This window comes from Anarhichas minor, unplaced genomic scaffold (genome assembly GCF_050575085.1).
Source record: "Anarhichas minor isolate MPS153535 unplaced genomic scaffold, ASM5057508v1 ptg000041l, whole genome shotgun sequence".
Taxonomy (NCBI): Eukaryota; Metazoa; Chordata; class Actinopteri; order Perciformes; family Anarhichadidae; genus Anarhichas; species Anarhichas minor.
Genome location: NW_027466487.1, coordinates 6109664 through 6133508, shown reverse-complemented (window position 1 = coordinate 6133508; position 23845 = coordinate 6109664). Strand labels below are relative to the sequence as shown.

The 23845-nt window shown below is 40.6% G+C and overlaps 2 protein-coding genes across 6 annotated transcripts; both read right to left on the bottom strand.

The window, feature by feature from the left end:
- Nucleotides 1-6175: 6175 nt before the first annotated feature.
- Nucleotides 6176-10634, bottom strand: LOC142969198 (T-cell surface glycoprotein CD4-like). Of its 2 annotated transcripts, XM_076108921.1 has the most exons (9): nt 10527-10634; nt 9458-9499; nt 8971-9129; nt 8728-8868; nt 7651-7875; nt 7480-7542; nt 7203-7354; nt 7008-7066; nt 6176-6793 (listed from the first exon to the last, which is right to left on the bottom strand). In XM_076108921.1, the coding sequence occupies exons 2-9, from the start codon at nt 9483-9485 to the stop codon at nt 6709-6711; spliced, it is 912 nt and encodes a 303-aa protein (XP_075965036.1). In that variant the 5' UTR covers nt 9486-9499; nt 10527-10634; the 3' UTR covers nt 6176-6708. The 2 variants fall into 2 exon arrangements, with proteins under 2 accessions (XP_075965036.1, XP_075965035.1); XM_076108920.1 differs by lacking the exon at nt 10527-10634 and having other exon boundaries at nt 9458-9658.
- A 324-nt stretch (nt 10635-10958) lies between these two features.
- On the bottom strand, nt 10959-23519 carry usp5 (ubiquitin specific peptidase 5 (isopeptidase T)). 4 transcript variants are annotated; one of them, XM_076108916.1, is made up of 20 exons: nt 23263-23519; nt 22556-22690; nt 22328-22394; nt 22097-22224; nt 21558-21703; nt 21080-21264; nt 20715-20809; nt 19629-19822; nt 19288-19359; nt 18422-18509; nt 18141-18266; nt 17907-18060; nt 17522-17684; nt 17344-17432; nt 16085-16270; nt 15625-15768; nt 15386-15522; nt 14818-14968; nt 13048-13132; nt 10959-11891 (listed from the first exon to the last, which is right to left on the bottom strand). In XM_076108916.1, the coding sequence occupies exons 1-20, from the start codon at nt 23368-23370 to the stop codon at nt 11798-11800; spliced, it is 2547 nt and encodes an 848-aa protein (XP_075965031.1). In that variant the 5' UTR covers nt 23371-23519; the 3' UTR covers nt 10959-11797. The 4 variants fall into 4 exon arrangements, with proteins under 4 accessions (XP_075965031.1, XP_075965033.1, XP_075965032.1 ...); XM_076108918.1 differs by having other exon boundaries at nt 16142-16270; XM_076108917.1 differs by having other exon boundaries at nt 22562-22690.
- Between the last annotated feature and the right edge of the window lie 326 nt (nt 23520-23845).

The window sequence follows — 23845 nt, the reverse complement described above, 5'->3', positions numbered from 1 at the left end:
CATCGGAAAAATGCATCATAGTTTGCAAGTGCAAACTGTTACTGTAAAGTTGTCGATAACATAAAGCTGATTTTCGGAAGTAAAACGATGAGGTTGGTTATCTCATGGAAAACCTGCTCCTACAGCGCCTACATACAGTACATACATGCATGCAGCAATAACTGTTTCTGCAGTTAAAGTGACTATTCCTGTAAATAATCAGCTTGACCTTATTATTCATCCAATTACTGTCAGAATTAGACATCTCTATTAACGGGTGAGCTGTGCATGGAAGGTAGGAGTTGTTAAATGGGGTTATTGATACAAAGCACAAATTAAATAGTGAACCCTGTTGTAAGATATCTCTCAATAAAATAGCTTGCCTGCCAACCCCCAATTTCCAATATCAAAGCATCTATGAACGTTTCTTTACTGATGCACCACAGTACATTCAGGTTTCATGCATTTACTACAATAGTATGCTGCATTTTCAGTACTATATGTAAAGAAATGTTCAGCAGCGGAACTCTAAAATTAATGTAAATGCACCATTTTTGATATTTTAATGCATTTGCTCCGGCACTCCAATAAGTCAACGGTTAAGCCACATCAAATAAGCGCCACGTCTTGTTTCAATCCAAGCCGACATTACATGTCACACCACGTTATCTGTCCATCTCGACACCGTCAACTATCAAACAAAGACAAAAACACCCCCCAAATGTATTTGCACAGAGTAGTATTTGTATTATTTTGAGCAAAAACACTCACTTAAAGTACATAAGTAGAACATGTTATGTACTGTGGTAGACAACTAGAGTATAGTATAGTATAGTATAGTAATAAATCACACAACTGCTACATAGAAGCTGCAGCGCTACATCAATGCAGTAGCCTTAATATAGATCAGGAATCCCATTATTTATCGTCATATTTCTTTGAAATGTGTTCTACATTACAAGCACAGTCCATGGCGCATAAATGAGAAAAGAAACACATTATTATTCATATACACACAGCAATAATGTCACAACACAGACATTTGCAGTGTATTCCATCTAACCGCTCCACGCTCAGTGTCGGACATACACAAGTGCACACATCTACCTCACAGTAAAAGCTTTAGTTAAGCATTTAGTTCAACCATTATGTTTCATTTCCTGGTTCAATGCACTTTGTCGTTGGCCTTCTGGGAAACATCGTCTTGCTTGGCAGTTTAACATTAAAGTTGCGCACAAGTTTACACACATTTGCAACGCTGAAGAGGCATCACTCAACTGCCTTCTTGTTACAAGTGAAACGACAAGCTAGACAAATGTGTAAATTCAATCTGAGACCGATCAGTGGTCGATCACAAAGTAGCAGTTATTTAAACACCGACTCCACTTATCAGAAGCTGCGTTGACATCTGAGACCTGCGTGCAACCGAAGCTAAACGTGAGGGGAGTTTACAGAATGGTAAATCACCTACCAGGTGATCATTTTCAATTGAAGGATTGTGGATTGTCTAAAAATAAAGAGTGCAGTTTGCACCTGTGGTTGGTGTCCAGGTGACTGTATGTTAGCTGCTCTCCTGGTGCTCTGAAAACTCACATTTCAACATGCTGACTGCTGCACCTGTTTTGCGGCCATCAAATGCTGCTGACTGGCATTCAACATAATATGACGCAAACTTATGCCAGGTGTTTGCATGGCTTTGTTTAACCAATAGGTACACTTTATATACTGTATATCATGATTTTCTCAGGCACTGGATACATGCTCCTGCTGGAATGATAGCCCAAATGGAAATACAAGAGGGAGGGACACACACTGGTTCAGAAATATCAGTTTCGCTTTGAATGATTGTGTATGTGTGTGTGTGTGTGTGTGTGTGTTCATTTGTGTAAGACAGACGATGAGAAAGAGGACTGAGTAATAGTCATGAAAAGGGAATCCTGTTGTCTCATATGAAAACACCCCCAAAGACGTTATATTTTCATAACAGAGTGAGGGAAACACAGCTTAGTAATCGCCTACAGAAGAGACAATGAAATGCACATTGAGCAGCTAAATATGTATGTTGACAAGCCCCTCGTCGCTCTGAGAGGGAGAAAAGACTTCATGACTTGTTTCTGTTACTATATACGATGTAGTCCATAACACCCTTTCATCATTTTGGCTCTGTACTCCGGCACACAAATACAAACAACGACGGGTAAAGAGCTGACTTCAAGCCTCGTCTCTGTTTGAAGATGTTATTGAGTGTTTGTTGTACATAGTACCTTGAATTTTGGGACAATGCAGCCAAACAATGGTCGTAAAGAAATAGTTCCCTATGACCAAACATGGTCATTTTATTGACCGACGCATCTGTTTACAGGAAACCAAGCTGATGATGAAAGACCCCAAAACAAGCAAGGCATGAAGATCACTGCATTACAGGTCCTTCAGAACAACACCGGGTAAAATACCTGCTGATATCTGTCGGTCACAGACTTCAAACTACAAACCTGCAACCAAATATTGAATATGAAAACTCTATATAGGTTGTTGTTGTTTTTTAATTAATACGTAAATACATTTTGGGTCCACTGAAGAAAAAAAAGTATAAATGTATGAGAGATATAAGAGCATACACTTTTGAATCTTATTCCTTAATTTGAAATCAGATGTGCGGGAAGAACGAGCCAACACAACAATAAACTTTGAATAAACTGAAATGTGCACACAAAACAAAATAGTCACAAACAACATGTCCTCCGTATGGACAGCACAGAATATTAAACAATGTGGGTCGCCTTCTTCTAAACTGAGGGGTGTGTAGTTTTAGTGGTTGTGAATACAGAATGGACTAACACAGAAGAGGTTAGCAGATCTCTCTTGTGGCCTTTAATGCTACGAAACAGTTAGCATTAATGCACCTGGGTAAAAAGTGAGAAGCGTATTAGCTTTAATTATATTCCGGTTAATTCAATTCAAAATACTTCCTTTGTCCCTCAAAGGGAAATTCGAAGGCAAGCAGGTTTACAAATACAAAGACACAAACAATCGGTCGACACACGTAACAACAATACCAAAACACAAAATATGTCAATGTGAGGAAAAAGGTTGAAACGCAAAGGGTTAATGGCCGTCGCTGGCCAACACTACAAAGGAACATTACATCAAAATGTACAAAATGTGAAAGTGCATTTATCAATTTATACACAAGGTAAACTGACCATCTCTGTGCCGAGCCTGCTAATAGAAGAATAATGTGTTTTTCTGAAATCATGTTAGATTTTTGAATGTCCTGAATAATGTTTAGGTTGATATTATCTTTAACATTCTCTGTGTTCATGGTCCTAAAATAAGAAACAAATCATGTGATTCATATGTTGATGAAATACAGACTGCCGTCTTCGGGATACTTGCACCAAATATTTAGTCTTTTCATGCTTCAAAATACCTCCGGGACTGAATTACAGTATTAGTGTTTGTAAAATATATTTCAAAACATATATTAGTTTTATTTCAGATTACTTGACTAACAGGACATGACAGAATTTGGAAAATTGTTACGGTAAGTCTTCACCAAACATGGACTCTAAATACGTTTTAAGGCTTTATTTTTTTCTTCAGTGTTCAGATTGGATAAAACTTTTGTTTTAAGGTACAATTATTTAAAACACCTGCACCAAGCTCCCACTGTTTACAATCTGATCCTTGTGCCTCCTGTTAAGTGAGTCACATTACATATATATATACTGTATATATATATATAGCAGGTGTCGTGGAAGATTGCTATGTTAATCGGGAGAAGAAAGTTTTTGTTCACAAATCAATAATAAAGTCTTAACAAGATTCAAGTTTGTCTTTGTCCGTTTATTCTCTTGCAAGAGGGAAGAAAACACAACAGCTACGTATTCAGAAGACTGTGTGAATGCTTCGACGAAGTATCAGACACCACATCATTTTATACGTACAGCGGTCCACTCCTCAGATAAATGATACATAGGGAAGTACAGGTCTTTTGACACAGGCTGTCTTGATCTGCTCATTATTTAGTTTCTGCCAGGTGGGAACTGGGAACCAGTTACGGTTTCAAGATAAAATGAGACTTTCACCTGCAAGTTCCTCATTACTGCATAGTTTTAACCACACGTTAAAACTATTTCGGGTTCACAACGGACACATAGTCGTAAATATATTTTACCATTACGCAGGTATGCTACATTAAGCACGTGGACTGCGACAAGCACATAAATGTCAACAGTTTAACCGCATTTCATAAGGAATTATTGAAGGCACATTGGAAGCTATTTGTTCAATCAGATCACTCCTCAGAAGATATATATCATGTAAATAAAGTGTAATTCTTCCTATTAGAAAGACTTAGTATGTCAGTAACAGCTTCTGAAATACAGTGAATTATTTCAAATGTCTTTTTTAATGAAAAAGCTTTAAAGGTTTTAAAGCTGCAAAAATCAATGTTCATGTTTGACAGTTTGAGGGCCTCAAAGTTGCACCCCGTAGCAACAGCTGACACCAACAGGAACACGATGTGGATTAAACATTTACTATCTCCTTGTTTAATACTTTCAATATGTCCAGGGATTTCTTCCATAAACATTAGTTTGTGCAACACTTGCGTACAGCGCCCCATTGATTGCAAAATCAAGAAAATGTTGCCACCGTTATTGCGTTATTGCGTTATTGCATAAGTTCTGAACTTTAGACTTCAAGAAACCGAATAACAAAGAATTCTATTTTAGGCGTTTCTGAGTTGAGATTTTGAAATCCTTCCTCAGGAGCATCACAACACAAAGAGGATCATCAAGGTGCAGCAAACACATCGAGGCTGACACATTAAAACAATTATTAAAGGCTCGTGATAAAACAAGCAAATCATTCAGCCTTGTTTTCCTCGATCCAAGTCATCTGTGTTTCTATTAGATTATTATCACGAGACATTCAGCCATGGAGGTACTGGAGGTATTCTGGCTCAGTGTTTTGTTGTTATTATTCGGGATCATTTGTGTCAGTTTGAGGCAAATTACGAACAAGACGGAGGAAACCAAACCAAGGCCAAGACAACTCAAAACAATCAGTATGTTGTGGATGAGACCAGGTTTGAGTGCCACAGCTTTGCCCCTCAGTGCCCTTCGCTTCTGTCAACGAGAGTGCATCTCTGGCAGCGTTCGCCAGTATTTGTATATAGAAACAATTTCTTCCCTTATGGACAAACATGTTGCAATGCTGAATTATGCATCTGTTTCGAGTAACAATATCCCTTAAATCAGCTTTCAAAACAAGTAGAATACTGAGTTTCTATATAGAGTATGTTTAGAAGTACTCACATGTGATGTTCTCAGTGCAGCGATGAGTTGAGCTCTGACATTTGGTAGACTGTATGCACTGCAAGTGGCTCTTTCACTCACACACACACTCACACACACACACACACACTCTCACACTCACACACAGGAAGTCAGACACCACAATGATCCCATCCTTTCTGTTTAGGATTACAAAAATGAGGGTTTACATAGTCTCTCTCACACACACACACACACACACACACACACACACACACACACACACACACACACTATGTAAGCAATGTAGACATTTTGGAAAGAATACTTATGTTGCAAAATACCAGAATTCCTTAATTCATATAAGGCATCATATATTTTGTATGTACTGTATGTATGTATGTATTAATGTATGTATGTATGTATGTTGGTATGTATGAATGTATGTCGTTGGTGGTCTTGTGTTAGTGTGTGTAACAGGTGTTTACTGTGTGTTTTGTTACGTTAAGCGCTGCACTGGTGTCAACACCTGCATTGTTTCTGCACCAGTTGTGGGGAATTCAGAGCTTCTGAACCAATGCAGGCAAAGCATATTCAATAGCATAAAATTGTCAAGATATTGTTTGATATTATGTTGAACAAGATAAAAGTTATAATCTTTAGCATTTATATTTTTTTAAAGCCCTTTTGGGCTCATGGTTGGCTTTTTTTCTTGAAATAGCCATTAAATATACACATCCTGTCAATGATTACCGCTTTAAAAGGTAGTTTGTATTGTTACTGGCGGCCTTCCCTGCACTGTTGTGAATTTACCTAAACGCACTCACAGGAAACAATGCGCATTGTGATTTCATCTTACAGAAAGAAGCCTCCCCGTCCCTTATATGTGTATGTGGATAAAAAAATATTTTTTCAAATTTGCTTTTGGGTATCCTTAGTTTATTGTCTGAGGCAAAAAAAAAAACATACAACTTCAATACAGTACTCTAATTTTTCATTTACAACCCACTGAAAAAAAAACAAAGTATACATAAACATCTACCAAATACACAGAAACACAAGTAAGAAAGTATTTCGAAATCTGCTAAATTAATTTTTTCAACGAAGAGCACATTAGAAGTTGACAATTCTGTATTCAAAGATATTCTTCACATGTTAACATGAGGCATAAATGACACAAATAAGCACAGGCTGTTGCTGTACTCCCAGTGGAGGAGCCTATTTGCATTCAGTTCACTGGTTATATTTGGTGAAAAAGCTCAAAGTGCCCACATCATTACATTTGATTTTTATTTCCATCTTGAGCATTCAAAAGGCAATTTACATTCATGACGCGTTCTCTTTCATTCGCTCTCTCTTTATCTTTATCTATTCCTCACTTTCCCTTCCTCTCTCTCTCTCTCTCTCTTTCTTCATGTCTGTCTTTCCTTTCTTCGATCTGTCTTTCATGTCACAGCTTTAGCAGGGGTTGCAGAGGGGGAGCTGATGGCTTCTCTCTCCGGCGTCCTTGCTGCGGTTTTGCTGCAGCTGCTGGGCTGCGATAAAGAGAGGAAAGAAGAGAAGTTTTCACACTAATTACGACACTATAATGAAGCACTTGGTAAAAGGCACAGTGAGAATGAAGGTCAAACAGTCATTAATATAAAGTGAATAGAGTCTATTAGAAAGCATCTGTAAAGTGAATAGATATAACCGGAGAGGGGATAAAGTCATTTCTTTACTAGATAGAAGCCTGTTAAGAACATTTACCAGTCACACTGGCAGTACTTCTTTGACTTCAGCGGCTGTCGTCCATTCTTCATCATTCTCTGTAGCCGAAAAAAGAAAAAATCAAATTATATATTTTTTTGTTTGCCTCAGTAGCCCATCCTCCTTCATCCCACCTACTAATTCCAATCTATAAAGCAGCATGTGAAGATTCCCTGGATGGTTTTCATTACTGACCTTCTTTCTTTTGATCCTCTTGCACAGCACAATGACAAAGACCATTAGGAGAACCACAACCAGGCAGCCTACTCCAACTGCAACCCACACCCACCAGCTGAGCCCCAGCAGCAGATCAGCAGATGGAGTGAGTGACGCCTGGTGGGTGACGCCTGGTTGAACCATGAAAACAGACCATTGCAAAAAGCGAGGAGTCAAAGACACGTCAAGTGAAGAGTCACATTTGTTAATGTGTGCTCATAGAGAGTTTACCCAAACGAAGACGAGCGGTACTCACAGCCGGGGCAGGTTGGTTTAAGGACGTCATTGGAGCTTTGGGAAGAGGATGGTGTAGCTGGTTCTGAAAGTAAAAACACAGCACATCTTGCTTGTGGCCACATAAGTAGACACACATAGGTTTTGTCGTGTTTGAAACCATATGCAAAGACTTTGGTAAAAGCCAGTATACCTTGAACTTTGATGGTTAGGCTCCGATCGTACGTCCCCCCGTCATGGGAGAACATACACTTCCAGGTCCCTGCATCAGAGCGGTTTACAGATTTGAGTGACCCCGAGTGTGGACTTCCATCTGGTCTCTTCCACTGCACTGAAGGGTCTTGGTCCAGACCTTTTACCTGACAGTGGAGCGTGGCGTCACTGGCCAGCTGGAGCTCACCGGAGGGTGTGGCCCAGACTGACACAGAGAGGGACAACAGACGGGGGAGAGGATACGGTGAGAACCACAAAGAGAGAGCAGAGGCCATGTTGGACTAAGGGCTTCCTCCAAATCATTGTGAACGTGACACACCCTTATGACATGATATTAAGAGTTAAATGAAAATGTGTTACTTTTTCTGCACAAATAGCTGTTTTAATAGGTTTGAAGAAATAATCCTTTCAACAGGAGGTCTATGTTACAAACTGGGGTTTGTTTTAAAGATGTAGTTTACCAGGCAGGGAGGGTCTAGTGAAAAACGTTCTCAAGTTGTATTATGGGTAATGTGGGACCCAGTGTTTTTAGACCTTGAGCCATTTTAGGGACTAGAATCAGGATATTTCAGACTTTGCTGGTGCGATTTTGACCAAACCTTTTCTTAAATATGTCTGTTTTAAATCCCCAATGTTTATAAAGATGCAATCGTAAATTGCTGGAATACCCCTTAAAGGCATTTAAAATATATTAAAATGATATTATATGTGTGTGTGTGTGTTTACATCATCTTTTAAATGAAATGCCCACATTTCTTTTAAAATCAATTCTTCAAAAGTTACTATATTCGTTTTGTAAAATGGCTGGAAATAATTCTGATTAATAAACAGTTGTTTGAAAACTTTATTTAATTTGACTTCTCTTTGTTTACTCACTTCAAAGACTTTTTTCAAATAATTATGGATTTTAAAATATTTGAACTGTGAGTATAAATGGGGAGGATTTTTATTTTACACAATAAAATGAGAATCAAAAAAGAAGATGTATTTAACATGACCTTCCTTTTTTTTTCATTGTAACAATTCGATTTTTTTTTGTTTTTTGTCTTCCGCTCACCTGAGACCACAAGAAGTATGTGTTCGCGACGGCTCCCATCTGCAGTGCAAATGAACTTTCCGGCATCTTCTTTCGTCACTGCAGAGATCTCTAGCTTTGTATGCCGCTTCACTGTTGACCTTCCGACAATATCAGTTGTCCCTAAAGCAGAACATACATTTTGTGTAATTCAGTAATATATTTTGCTACAGGTAATTTCAATTGTTTGTTTTTTCAAAAGAGTTGTCTCAAGTCTGTCTGTACCTTTGCGAGGGAAGCCGTTCTTTGGAATATTATGTATCAGCTGATCTCCACGATGCCACACCAGGCGGTCATTGAAGGTGTCGACCCCACACTCCAAGGTAACCTTCTGCCCTAGATTTGTGAGGATCACTTTGCCTGCAGCAGAAAGTGCACCAAGCACTGAAGAGAGAAGATCAGATTCATGAAGCACATTTCACTGAGTATGGATACCACAAACTCTGCATATTTAGACAAGAACAAACTGATGTTATTGTATAACATATGTTATTACTTTGCATTGGAGATTCGTAGAGTGAATATGAAGTTAAAGGGCAATTCATCAGGTTAAATCAGGGAGTAAAACACAGATGCAGTTATTTCCCCAGGAAGACGAAGAGTCTCATAAACATAAAGGGACATATTTGGATCTATGTTACCGGCCACTCATTAACCCTTTATTTTTGAAGAACTAATTACAATGATTTTTAGTAGAAGTATTTTAACTCACCAAACCCAAACCACACGATTGTCTTCATTTTGAAAGTTGGATCTAAGTGGAAAAAGTAACACAAATGTGCATTTCAGTCAAGACAAAAGTATTTAAGGAAAAACACATATAATGCAGTGGTTCATGGTGTGAAAGAGACACAACACACAGCTTCTGTTTGAGACAAGCACTTGACCAAAAAACATGTGATCCCTAACCACCGAGCTAGCTCTCTACTTCCTTCCTCTCTCTATCTCTTGTATCAAAAATGTAAAACATCGTAGACTTGCATAAAAAAAACTAATGTCACTTGGAAAATTCCAGCATGTTTTCGGCTCTTTTGCATTTAATTAACACGCTCAATAATGCATGTAAAGATGCTTCGCTGCAGACCAAATCTGGTCTGATGGTACATCAGAAATAAGAACTTTGTCAGAAAATAAATGTGCAGTTTTCTTACTAATAAGACAAACAAATAATAGTAAATAAATAATAATTCTCATAACATTTCTGACCCAAATCCCTCAGTCTGTTGCCACTGCTGTTTCACGAATTTGAAAGGTTTAAGAATTTATTTCAGCAAGCTTAAATACTGATTTTAAAGTCACAAATCATATCTTTATATTTTAGTTATTTTGAATAGAAAAAACGATTACAACCTGCCCAGATAAATAGTATATATCATTTGAATAACTATACATCTGAAAAGCTCTCGTTTGACATATTAATATATTTCGCCTCACTGGTCGAATAGTCAAAATTAAGATAAGAATCGTTCGACTTTAAAATCAGATCAACCTCTATATATAGACTTGAGGCTTCTGCACATGGATACGCATTTTTCTTCTTCACGATTAATCTAGGCGCCTACACTTCAGTTTCTAAACAAACTGTGGTTTGATTATAGACATAAGAGGACACACAATAGCAACTTATAAAGTGTTAAATAAACAGATTTTACTAATGTGGTTCATCCGTTATGTTAAGTTTGGACGACAGAGAAAAGGATATTTTAAAATGGTCCCGTTAAATCCAACAATTGCAGTTTACAATATAAAACTCGATTTCATGATCTAGTTTGAGATCTTACCTTAATTTCGAAACAATGCCGTTATTATTCAAGGCCAAAATCTTCCCTCGTCCTCTCTGTGCTTCACTTCATCGAAATCAAAAGAGCAAGGATGCAAAAACTGCAGAAGGCGGAAGACATCTCAGAAGAAACATGCACTTTGGAGTTGTAGGCCTATGCCAGTCCTCGCTCTTTGTGGGTTCTGCTCTCTCACTAACTAGGCCAGGGATTCTCTACGTAGTAGTTTGACATGAAGCTGAGAAGTTATTTTCAGTGGCTTAAAATCCCTGGTTTACAAATAACCTAAACAACACAGGCATTCACTATTTTAATCTCAGACAATTCAGTTTCCATCATGATTTCCAAATCACATGGAAAAAAACAAAGAGAAGTGAAATAAGCTGAATGTAACGGTAACTCCATGAAGACGAGTTCAAAAAGAAACAGGCAGAGTGACAGAAAGACAATTCTTTATTTGTCACAGCAGAAGTAACAAAGGATTTGTTTGCAAAATAAAACAAAAATCACCCAGATATCACCCTCACCAAACTTTAAAGAAACAACTGGTTGATTGGTGTTTTGACTTGTTTTTTTTTATTTTTATTTCCTTTTTGCAACACACATTTGAGCCGTTATTCATTGGTTTGTTTCACTGACATTTCCTCTCATCGTGGATGTTTAACAGTTTCTTTTTTTTTACTTCCTCACTGAAACAGGCAGAGGAGAAGTTAGCGCCCGGTTAAAATGGTGACATCAAACTGTAACCGTCCAATAAAAGAGGGGGCTGGAAGCAACACATTTTGATGGGGTGGGGCAGTGACTACTGCGGGCAGTGGAGATCAATAGTCAGGACATGGATCAAGGTGATAGTTAGGTAAGGAGTGAATGGATTTAGCAACCCTCTCATGGTCGGGGGGGGCTGTTCCATGAAGCTTTGTGAATTATCTGGATACAGTTCCGGAGTAAAACCTGGAACACGTGCTTTAACCAATTTTACTCAGCATAGTAGTCCAGGTCAATAACTGAATATGCTTCTCTGAACACGCCCACGGATTGTAATCGTGGATAAAAGGAAAAAGCTCCCTCCCAGACACCTCATCTGTACATCTGCACCAATGTATTTAACTGTGTATATATGCAATCTGAGAGATTTATTTACACTTAAGTCAGTTGTGAAGCATGCCGGGGCATTTGTAAGAGCTCGGTGGGGTGTGACTATAAATGCTGTCTTGTGTGTTTGTGTTAGCGTCCACATTTCTCCTGCTTCACCCCGGGTCTAACACTCCCGTGTCTCATTCAGCCACCCTCCGGTAGAAGTAGAGGTATCCCAGGTCTTTGGGAGGCTTCTCTGAAGCGCAGACCTTCTGATCATTGAAGATGACCCACCTTATGAAACAGAGAGATCACTCAGTTCACGAAGAGCTACTTGATGACAGACAGGTATTGATTTGATCATATACACAGAATAGAGCGGCTTTTTAAATCTCATTTGAGAATAAAATATCCAGCACTTGGGTAAAGTGACAGTTGCTTTAACAACATCATTTTAGAACATATAAAAAGGTCCTTTTTGAGCAAGCTCAGGTCATGTATTTGTTCAAAAAATTACTGTTTTCTCCTTCAGTGGATATAAACTATTCAAACCTCACTTCTAGGACAGGTTTCCTGTGTTCAGGTTCAGACCTGGAGTCTGGTGCCCCCTGTTGAGGCACTGCAGAATTAGCTACTTCATTACTTTTCATCAGCGTTTCTCAAATGGGGGTACTAGTATCCCCAGGAGTACTTTGGAGTGCTGCAGCTGGTATGTGAGAGTTCAATCAAATGTTAATTGTGAAAATAACATTCATGCTTACCGTATTTTCCGCACTATAAAGCGCACCGGATTATAAGGTGCACCTTCAATGAATGGCCTATTTTAGAACTGTTTTTATATATAGGGCGCACCGGATTATAAGGCGCATAGAATAGAATAGCGTCGTAAGCGTGTCTCTTGAAAGGTGCCATTTTGGGGTCTTTATACACACAAGTGGTGTTGGACTAGGAGTAAGCACAGTACCGGTGTTTACCGCGGTGCGGCTTTGTAGTTTACCAGTCGTACTGAAACATTTTGACAGAGCGCCGTGTACAACCAGTATGGATCAACCAATTAACCAATTGATCCATATATAAGGCGCTCCGGATTACAAGGCGCACTGTCGTTTTTTGAGAAAATTAAAGGCTTTTAAGTGCGCCTTATAGTGCGGAAAATACGGTAATTCCTAAAATAATTATACTATCATGAGTTCAATAAAAAAAATAGAAGTTTAGGTTCGATGAACCACATTTCGTATTCAATATTCCTATTTTTTAATTAATAAATTAACTTCTGATTAGAGAACAAACCGCATGTTTTGTGACTGTAACAGATTTGTTTTTCGTTTCTTTCAGAACATGGGATGTTCATGAAATACATTTTTGATGATGACATATTGGGGGCTTTGAAACAGCAAAATATCCCTTAAAGCTAGAAACCAATGTGCAAAAAAAAAAAAAAAACACTTACTGCTGATCCTTCTTGATGTGACAGACGTAGTGGCCGCACATGGTGCTCGTCCCCATGTGACTGATGAACGCAAACAGCTCATACTCTGAATAAAGGAGAGGAATCATGTTAAATGATAATTAGACCATATATACAGTGGGGAAAAAAAGTATTTAGTCAGCCACCAATTGTGCAAGTTCTCCCACTTAAAAAGATGAGAGAGGCCTGTAATTTTCATCATAGGTATACCTCAACTATGAGAGACAAAATGAGAAAAAGAAAATCCAGAAAATCAAATTATGGTGGAAAATAAGTATTTGGTCAATAACAAAAGTTCATCTCAATACTTTGTTATATACCCTTTGTTGGCAATGACAGAGGTCAAACGTTTTCTGTAAGTCTTCACAAGCTTTTCACACACTGTTGCTGGTATTTTGGCCCATTCCTCCATGCAGATCTCCTCTAGAGCAGTGATGTTTTGGGGCTGTCGCTGGGCAACACGGACTTTCAACTCCCTCCACAGATTTTCTATGGGGTTGAGATCTGGAGACTGGCTAGGCCACTCCAGGACCTTGAAATGCTTCTTACGAAGCCACTCCTTCGTTGCCCGGGCGGTGTGTTTGGGATCATTGTCATGCTGAAAGACCCAGCCACGTTTCATCTTCAATGCCCTTGCTGATGGAAGGAGGTTTCCACTCAAAATCTCACGATACATGGCCCCATTCATTCTTTCCTTTACACGGATCAGTCGTCCTGGTCCCCTTGCAGAAAAACAGCCCCAAAGCATGATGTTTCCACCCCCATGCTTCACAGTAGGTATGGTGTTCTTTGGATGCAACTCGGCATTCTTTCTCCTCCAAACACGAGTTGAGTTTTTACCAAAAAGTTCTATTTTGGTTTCATCTGACCATATGACATTCTCCCAATCCTCTTCTGGATCATCCAAATGCTCTCTAGCAAACTTCAGACGGGCCTGGACATGTACTGGCTTAAGCAGGGGGACACGTCTGGCACTGCAGGATTTGAGTCCCTGGCGGCGTAGTGTGTTACTGATGGTAGCCTTTGTTACTTTGGTCCCAGCTCTCTGCAGGTCATTCACTAGGTCCCCCCGTGTGGTTCTGGGATTTTTGTTCACCGTTCTTGTGATCATTTTGACCCCACGGGGTGAGATCTTGCGTGGAGCCCCAGATCGAGGGAGACTATCAGTGGTCTTGTATGTCTTCCATTTTCTAATAATTGCTCACACAGTTGATTTCTTCACACCAAGCTGCTTACCTATTGCAGATTCAGTCTTCCCAGCCTGGTGCAGGTCTACAATTTTGTTTCTGGTGTCCTTTGACAGCTCTTTGGTCTTGGCCATAGTGGAGTTTGGAGTGTGACTGTTTGAGGTTCTGGACAGGTGTCTTTTATACTGATAACGAGTTCAAACAGGTGTCATTAATACAGGTAACGAGTGGAGGACAGAGGAGCCTCTTAAAGAAGAAGTTACAGGTCTGTGAGAGCCAGAAATCTTGCTTGTTTGTAGGTGACCAAATACTTATTTTACCGAGGAATTTACCAATTAATTCATTAAAAATCCTACAATGTGATTTCCTGGATTCTTTTTGTACCTATGATGAAAATTACAGGCATCTCTCATCTTTTTAAGTGGGAGAACTTGCACAATTGGTGGCTGACTAAATACTTTTTTTCCCCACTGTATATGACATACAATATGAAATCAAATTATGATGGCAATGTCTCTGCCATCTACATGTCATGTTTCTCAACATCCTGGTCCTTGAGACTCACTTCCTGGTCCGTCTTTGACGCGAGGCCCAGGCGGAGGGTCTCTGCCACCCTCGCTCTCTGCGGCTGAGCGACCGCCTTCAGACACGTCCATGGACTCCAGGTCGTCCAGGTGGGAGAAGATCCAGTCCACGGCCCGGTCCAGGACATTACTCTGTGGACCAGAGACCAGTTACAGGAGACATAGTCAGGGAAAGTCAACAAATGGACCATTTGGTCAAATAATCAAGTGTTTTCTCTGGTACTGTAGCTAATGATCAGACAACAGCAGAACAAAGTGTTGCTTATCTCCATCATCTGGAGTGGAGGTTTGAGGGTCCCCCCAAAAATGAAGATCTTGACCACATCCATGGACTCCAGGTCATCAAATTATGATGACTAAACTTTAACCTTTGTTGAGGTATTCATGCCAACAACTGGTAAGTTCCCACAAATGAGGAAACTTGGAAACATGACTGTCAGAATAAAAAGGGGGCAGCTGTGCCTGCATTCACACTGCTCTACTTTTAGACTAGTGGCACATGAAATCAATCAAATCCTCATCTCGAGCTGAAGGGAGAGTGATTCTAACCGTGGCTCGGAGTGCTTTGGTTGCCTGGTCTCGGCTGAAGCCCATGGACACGATGGTGGCCAGGTGCTCCTCGGAGAGGCTCTCAGTGGGTGTGGTCCCGGAGCTGCAGCCTGGCAACACCAGGGGGGCCGCAAAGTCTGCAGCCAATCAGCAGGAGCAGAACATTAGTGAGAGTGAGAGGAGCGATCAGACTGATTAATGACTTGCGTTCCAGGTAAAAATCCCACAGCTCTGCACACCTGGGTCATCCATATGGCCCATGATCCAGTTCATGGCAGCATCGATTCCAGTGTTCCCAGTGTAGTACACCGCTTTCCTGCAGGCGTCCAGTGGGAATCCCATTTCACATAACTGGGACACAGTGGAGTCATCAAGGACTGGAGCTGAATGTGTTGAGGGGGAAAAGGTTCATTTACTTAGATGTACTGTATGCATTTCACATTGTTATCTCCTCTATGTCATGAAATTTACACACAAAAAAATATGTTAATGTCCTTCAATCAGAGGTGAGGGGATGACGCCGTGTGACCTTTAGTTGAAATGAAACTCAAACCACTTCACATGATACAAAAGTTAAAATAAAGAATAAGGCAACAGAAGGACGCAAGAAAAAAGAAAAAGTCAGAAAAAAAGAAAAGGAGGAAACGAGGGCGGACCAATAGGAGTGAGGAGAAGAGCAGAAACGACAGACAGACTAACACAGCAGTGGGGAGTAGAGAGAGTCGTCCTCCTCGTTGCCATGGAAACCCAGGATACCTTTAACCTCCACATCTGGGGTCATGAGTGAGGGCGGGGCCACCTCTGGTAGAAGCTCCTCCCCCGGCTGCTGGCCAGTAGCGCGTAGGGCGCTCAGGTCCAGAGTGTCTGGAACGTCAATGCTCACGTCTGCAGAGGAAAAATCATCGGTTACCCATCATGCACTTTGGTCCGAATATTTGTTTTCCACACTTTTTAATTTTAGAAACGATATTGGTGAATGCCAGCTGCTAAAATGTCAAATAAATGCTAATATGTGCCGTGTTGCTATATCCATCTGCAGGTAAAGAACAGCTGAGCAGCTGCCCTTCCACTTGTGAGCTATTTTGTAAAGATTTAATTTGTAGCTCTTTTGCATGTGGCTGCAGGTTAATGCCAAACTTCAGTTCATTTTCTTAAGTTATTGTTTTTTTTTGGTATTGTAACTATTACAACAAGTCTTTGCCAGAAAGCGCCGTAATAGAGAGCTGAACGTTTTGTTCCTTTCTTTGTTCCTCCTGATTTTTTGTGTAGACAGGCTTAGAATTTAAGTTTTCTTTTTGTTTAATTTATTTATTTATTGTGGATTTAGTTCTACTAATGGATGATTGGTTTGTTATTTGAGCCAGCTAAAATCCAGCTTCTATACCTGTCAATAAAAGTCATATCTACTCATATTCTTCATGTCGTCTTACGTTACTTCCTTCTCTCGAACACATGCAAAAGCAACAGCCTGGAGACAAACAATTGCACTCTTTTTGATTTCCCCAGAGTTGTTCTCTATTCCACCAAACTACATCAATGCACTTCAAACAAAATGGAGCAAAAGCCATCAATGGCCTCCAAAATCTCTGCAATTTCACTTTAACTGCACAGGAAATTAACATATTTGCTGTGCGCCAGTGTAGTAATCAGAGGCGGGCGGTTATGTAAATTTCAGTCTCAACACTAAACACAAGCTTTATGCGTATGAGAGGCAAACGAGTCTCGCTGTGATTACTTGCAGTAACAGACACTGACCGGTCAATCAAGAACAAGTACTTTGCATGTGGCCACGGTATACGACAACTGTATAAATGACAGTGAGCATTAACAGTGAGTATTAATACAATACTCAGTCCTGTGTCTCAGTGAGCAGATTTCCAACTCTCTTAGGATTAGGAATAGACACTTTGTGTAGAGAAAGAACAACAACACAGTCATTTAATAATATCTTTGCTCACCCAGTTTTTTGGGCACCCAGTCAAGGCCAAAGGTGAACTTCTTAATCTGGATGACCAGGTGGTCGGGGAAAGAGGCAAAGCGGGTAGTTCTGACAAAAGAGACAAAAGCTGGCATTAATAAATTCATCTTGAGATTTGCTTCATCACACTGAGTATGTGCGACTGTCTCTCTTCATACTTGGTAGCAGTCGTCTTGGACTGCACAGCCGAGCTCCAGAAGTCTGTGAGGATCTCTGGTTCACTGAGGGCTGCCATGCAAGCTGTGAAGGGGATTTGAGCTCGCACTGTGGGGGCTGAGGAGTCCCCCTCCTCACGCCGGCGCTCTGCCTCCTGAAGCTCTTCTGTTAGAGAAATACGTTCATTTTTTGAGAAACACAACTACAACTAATGCTAACTACCACTCACCCTTCTTTTAAGTGGCAACGTCTCCGGTCTGATCTCGAGCACACAGCTGATCGGTACGTGGTTTGTTTACATGAGGTTACGTAATGCTTGCGGTTTCTTTCAGAAAGAAGAATTAAACAATAACAGTGTGAGTATGAGTTGGACATTGTATCCTTCACCTGTGTTGGTAGCCTGGTCCATCAGCACAGGCAGCTGGACGATGTAATCCACCCGCTGTGTGTACTTGGCCTTCTGCGACTGCTGACACACAATCCTCTCCTCCACCAGGAACCTGAAGGCTTCAGATGGGTTGGACCCAGAGCGACAGTTCCTCTGTGGGTGAAAATAAATAATAACATAAAGAGGAAAAGCTGGGGGCCAAAAAGAGATGCAGAATTTCAGTGTTACTTTACCTCCACCATGTTTATGAAGTGCATTAAAAACTCCTCAGCATCCTGTTGTCGATTCGTAGAGAACTCGGGGTGGCCCCGCCCAACAAGTGCTTTGAACATTCGTGGTGCTATTCCGATTTGGTCTCCCTGCAAACGAAGCATGAACCGTCAGATTTGTCAACAGTGAGCGCTAATATTAGGTAGACCAGATTTTAACTTGTTTCTAACTCCCACATGTGCCTCGGATAACTGTTAAAACTAAGACTTGTAAATCCACTGTGACCGATTGTTTTTTTTCCTACCCTGGGTTCAGATGCACCAGTTTCATCTCCGGGGTCTGGCGCTGGTTTGGAATACTCTCCCGACAACAGACCGTAACCGAGCTTGGCTCTGTGATGGATAAACAAAGATGACATCACCGCACATCCAACTATATACCAGAGACTCACAAAGGAGGGGGATTTGGATAGAGACCTAGATGTATTTTCAACTTTCAAAAAAAACTAAAAACAACATGGGGGAATGTCTAATCAGGGAGAAGATTCACATCTCTGGTGGGAATAACAAAGTTTCTGTACAGCAACAAAAGTAGACATTGTTTGAATTAGGTCACACACGCATGAAATCGGGCAGATTTCAATTTCACGGGAAAACATATTATATATAAAATATATTGTGATTTTCATCTCATATCTGATGGTTGTGCAGTTTAGAAAAATGAGTGACGGCCAAAAAGTGATAAGTTACAGAATAGGATGTACAAATGACCGATTCCAGGCTCAGGTTTCTCTTTTTGTTTTCACAACGAGTCACTCTATCGATTTAGATTCATACACAGTAGAAGCAAAGACTATTTTCTTGCAATGGCACAGAGCTACAATGACAAGAGATCACGTGTCAATATAGGTCTGTCTAAACCACGCACATTTAAATTCTGCCTGAAAAGGAATCTGTAATCAGCTTTGAGGCAGACAGCTCTTACATTATGTTTGTGTGTATTTATGTGGTTTCTTTCATCTACTGCAACTATGATGGCAACATTTTCAAGACAAAATGAGAAAGAGGGAAGAGCGAGGGTTTGAATACAAGTGTGTAGAAAGTCTGCTGTAGGAGAAGAGGTATGCAAAGTAAAGCACTTAGAAGTTAGACGTGAGAAGAGGACACTCACACTTGGGTTTTAAAGTCCTGGGTGGGGTCACTTGGGGCTTCATCAATAATCTTGTCGATGTTGGACACATATCTGGAAGGCATTAAGAGAAGAATATGAAACTAATTCTTTACATTCAGTATCTTACTGTTAATGACGAACACTTTAAAAAGTGTAATTTAAAAATATATATCTTTCAACTCTACTGCTGTAATAGCTAACTTGATGGCAATATTTTGATCGCAGGCTGTCATAAGATTCAACATTGTCTTTTTTCACATCACAGGAAGTGACATCGTCCACATAACAACAGGGAAGAACAGACCGGAGGAAAGGCGCTACGAGTAGAAGAGGGTACCGACTTGTTCTGGAAATCTGGAACGGTGAAGAGCACTTGCATGACAGAGTTGAGGTAGCAACTGTTGCCCAGATTCTTCATGCCGGTCAAACCGGCGCCAAACAGGGGCCGCAGGGTGGTCCCCGACTCCTGGATCACCTCCCACTCCCCCACACGCTGGTTCACGGCGATCTCCAGCTCCGTCATCGTCCGTTCGGTCTGAGAGCAGAGAGGCCGAAGTGATAAGAGAATGAAGGACGCGGGGTACAAAGCAAATGAAAGTCAATGCGGCAGCCTTCAGCGCAAGTTTTGATAATGAGAAGCAAAATGTGCCCACATGAAGGAGCAATGACAGCAAGCAGACGAGGAAGAAAGTACAAAACGCATCATCACCGCACTAAGTGCTGCACTTTGTCTTCTGCTCCATTGTTGCAAAATTCTTTTACCCCCTGTCTGTGCAACATCATTATGTGTGTGCAGCAATACATTAACAAGACGAGAAACAACATGACAGTGCAGAGTGAGAGGTACAGACATCTTAGGGTTTGACAGCTGTGTCGTCTGAACTCTGCATAAGAGGAGCAGATGGCAAAGAAATGAATAGCAACAGGGAAACAGAGTAAACAGGTGTGGAGTAAAGTAGGCGGATATGATGATGGGCATGCTGTGAAAGAAAGAGTTCACTGTAATATTATTGTCCATCAGTAATACTATCTTTTAATATGTTTTACAAAAACATATACAAGTATCAATTAACATTGTGCTCGTAGAAAGAAAAGAAAAAAACAGGAAGAAAATTTGGCGAATTATTTAATAACATGATTTTTTTGTGGTAATTGTTTTCGTGGCATTAGAATAATATGGTTTTCTGACACTGCAGCTGAATTTAGACTCCTTATTAATACCATGTACCCATGTGTCCAATACCCCCGACTACAGTTGTACCACTTGAATCGTAAACTTGAATCGTACTTGAATATGTTAAACGAGAACTTACTTCGATGTTGAACATATAAAACCAGTTGGGAAAATGGGCAGATTTTATATTTGCAATCATCAATGTGAAGAAAAAGTCTGCTTCCACTAAACACAGCAGAAACACAGAGCTTACCTTCTCCATGGTCATCATGTTGATGCCAAAGTGAGCCAGGTGCTCTGGTAACTTGGCATCCAGTACCATGTCATCCTCAACATAGGAATACACATCTGGACATACAAAACAGAAGCGGCAATTAAAGGCAATGAAGCAGAAAGCTTTAGACGAATGCATAAAGTCAAACGTTAGATAAGAAGGAGATTTTAGGACAAAAGCTAACATGGGTTAATGGTCGATGTCTGTGGCTCTTATGTTGTCTTAGGCTGCTGTTTGCTGAATGTACAGAAACAAGTTTTAGCTACTAGAACAAAAAAGCTTTTTCATTTCAGTTAGACTTTAACATTTTTTAAAACAAAAAAATCCTCCTGCCATCTGCTTACCTCCTCCATCAGGAGTGATGGTACCAAGTTTGACAGCAATCGGGTATCCTGTCTGCTGGAAGTGTAGAAGGGCATGGTTGTTGCCCCCGGAGCCATCAAAATACCTGCGACCACACATCACTTTGCCGTCTGTCAGGTTCATCCAAATATTCTCCTGGAGGTCACACACCTCACAACGCCAGCCACTAGGAAGTAGAAAGGAAAAGTCACAGAAACTCTACAATAAAAGTGTTCTGAAATAAATATATGACCCGTGCACTGGCCTTAAATATAAAGAATTGAACAGCTATCTCTATTCTAAATGACATTATTGGAGACACAACATCATCAATGGACCAATGCAATAATGGATCAATGGATCCTAAATACAAGAGCATTAGACATGTAATATAAGAGAAGCTTAATTTATAAAGTCAATAATCTAGGAGGAACTCCATGGTAGGTCTATTCAAGGGACAGAATGGACATAGTGTCTCACCTGGGAGGGATCTTGACTCCGTTGTCAAGCTGTTTAAGGTCAGCAGCATGCCTCGACTCCTGTCTCACCTCTCCATCCCACTGTTGGACTTGTAAGGCATGAGACACTGAGTCGGCTGCCATGATACCCGCCATTGACAGGGACACCTTGAGGGACAGCAAATTAAATGAACAGGAACACATCAGCCCTGACTAACAGTTTATGATGAAACGTCTCAGTTACTTGATCACTGAAGGTAACAAAATGGATTATCCATATGCTCCCTATGTGCATGTGCCCTAATGTTATATTATTAAGGAATATGTACAGTAGAGTGTTTGAAGACTAACTTGTCAAAGATCTGTGAAGACTGCCTCTGTGCTACGTCATTGTATTAAGCGAGCAATCACATTTTTTAAAACTGTTTTCTGTATTATGACAATGTGATATTGTCAATTCTCATATTGTAGAGTAGTAAGTATCTTCCCATTGTGATAACGCAGACAGAAGCTTAACAGAATGATAACATTTCTGTTGCCAAAAGAGACACAAGATCTTACCCGCTCTCTCACAACGTCAGGCATGGTAGCAAGGTCCTCTGATGTCACTTCCTGTCTATCAGGTAAAATGACCACCTTTACATCCTCCTCATACAGCTCCTGCTCCACATCAAACCCGCCTTCAATCCCTGGACAGAACAGAAACAAGAGGGGAGGTAAACACAGGCCATGTCTCAAAAGAGGAAGCCTGTTTTTATCTGTGTTTGTGTAAATACTCTCTCATTGACTCACCTATAGCCAGTCTGGTGGGCTTTTTCTTTGGCGGGTGTCCAGATCCAGAGTTATTGTCATCTTCCTTCTGTGGGAATAACATAGTTTATCAGTGCGTGTAGAGATTAGTTCAGTCAACGTATTAAGAGATGGTGAAGACAGTGTCAAACATAATGTGAAAATGTATCAATATGGAATTGACCACAGTATTTAGGAAAATAAAGTCATAAAGTAGATTAAAGTGTTCACCTGCACCTTGGCCTTGCGAGTCCGGGTTATGTGTAAGTAAGCCCTCTGGCCAGTCCGGGCATGGTACCGGTCCACATACTGACTCCCAAAGCCAAGGAAACTGTTCATGCACACATACAGTCCTCCTTCACTTTCCTGTAAAGAAGAAATAGGCAATATTGAATGTTACAACCTTTCCTTATCTCTCTCTAATGTGCCACAACACTAGGAAGTTAAAGTTGAAGGCAATGTGGATGTCTTAGATGTCACATCATCAGTTGAAATATTTTAGCATCCTGCTAACGCTTGCAATTCAGCTCAACACAGGTTTAATGTTATTGAAGTCCACGGGACAATTCTAACTAAATATTGAGAAACTATGGGCTATAACACGTTGAAAAGCATACATTGTGCTGCCACATTTGTGACCATAAATCGACTAAGTTAGCTTGTTAGCTAGTTTGACAGCATACCCAGTTACACTGACATAGCTAGCTAACAAGCTAGAGCAGCTAAGTTTCCATTACAGTGCATTATTAGCTTAGCTTGACGCTAGCTTGCTAGTTATTTGAAACCGGAAAATATGGGAAGCCAGTGCGTTGAAGTAGGACGCAATGACCAAACGTTCAATTAGCTAGACAAAGACAGGAAAGAGTGGAAGTGAATGAGAAATGAAACAACACTGTTTGTTGGCTGACGTTGTGATTTGTAAAGGGAAGATGGCTCACCGGCGTGGAAAATGACAAGGCGCATTCGTCTTTGTGGACACGGTCCCCGGGCTTCGGAACCCGAATTGTGGCCAATACCGACATCAAAACATCACCAACCTCCGCCATGACAAGCTAGCTAATTCTGCCTTTGAGTCTGACACTTGTTCTTATATGTTTTGGACCCCCAGCCTCTTGATTCCCCAGCTCGGAAGAGTGTCTGTTGTCTAGCCCGTGCGGTGTTGTCTGTGTACGGCTGAATGAATCATGAGATGATGCCTTGTGTTGAGTGAGGGAAGGCCGAACGAACTCAGGGGCTGCGTCTCATTACCGTAATGTGTAGTATATCGGCGGCCATTAGGATTTTGTACTGCAGTACAGTTACAGTCAGAAGGCTTCTACTAAAGCCAAGTCACTACTTAAAATGATGTATATAAATGGGGAATCGATTAATCAATAGACTAGCGATTTTACACGTTCACCAGATAATTATTCAGTTTAATTCAACCTCTTTTACTTAGAGTTACGGTAACGGCCATTGAACTCAACCAACGGCTTCCTCTCGCGGCGACATGGCCGTACTGCAGTCTGACTCGCTGGAGAA

Coding starts and splice junctions, on each gene's coding strand:
- usp5 (XM_076108916.1), bottom strand. CDS start 23,370: ATGGCGGAGGTTGGTGATGTTTTGATGTCGGTATTGGCCACAATTCGG. Junction 18,267..18,421: donor CTGGTGCATCTGAACCCAGG/GTAGGAAAAAAA, acceptor CTTCGTTTGCAG/GGAGACCAAATCGGAATAGC. Junction 14,969..15,385: donor CCAAAGCACTCCGAGCCACG/GTTAGAATCACT, acceptor TCTGGTCCACAG/AGTAATGTCCTGGACCGGGC.
- LOC142969198 (XM_076108921.1), bottom strand. CDS start 9,485: ATGAAGACAATCGTGTGGTTTGGGTTTG. Junction 8,869..8,970: donor GAACGGCTTCCCTCGCAAAG/GTACAGACAGAC, acceptor GTTCTGCTTTAG/GGACAACTGATATTGTCGGA. Junction 7,543..7,650: donor CCTAACCATCAAAGTTCAAG/GTATACTGGCTT, acceptor TTTTACTTTCAG/AACCAGCTACACCATCCTCT.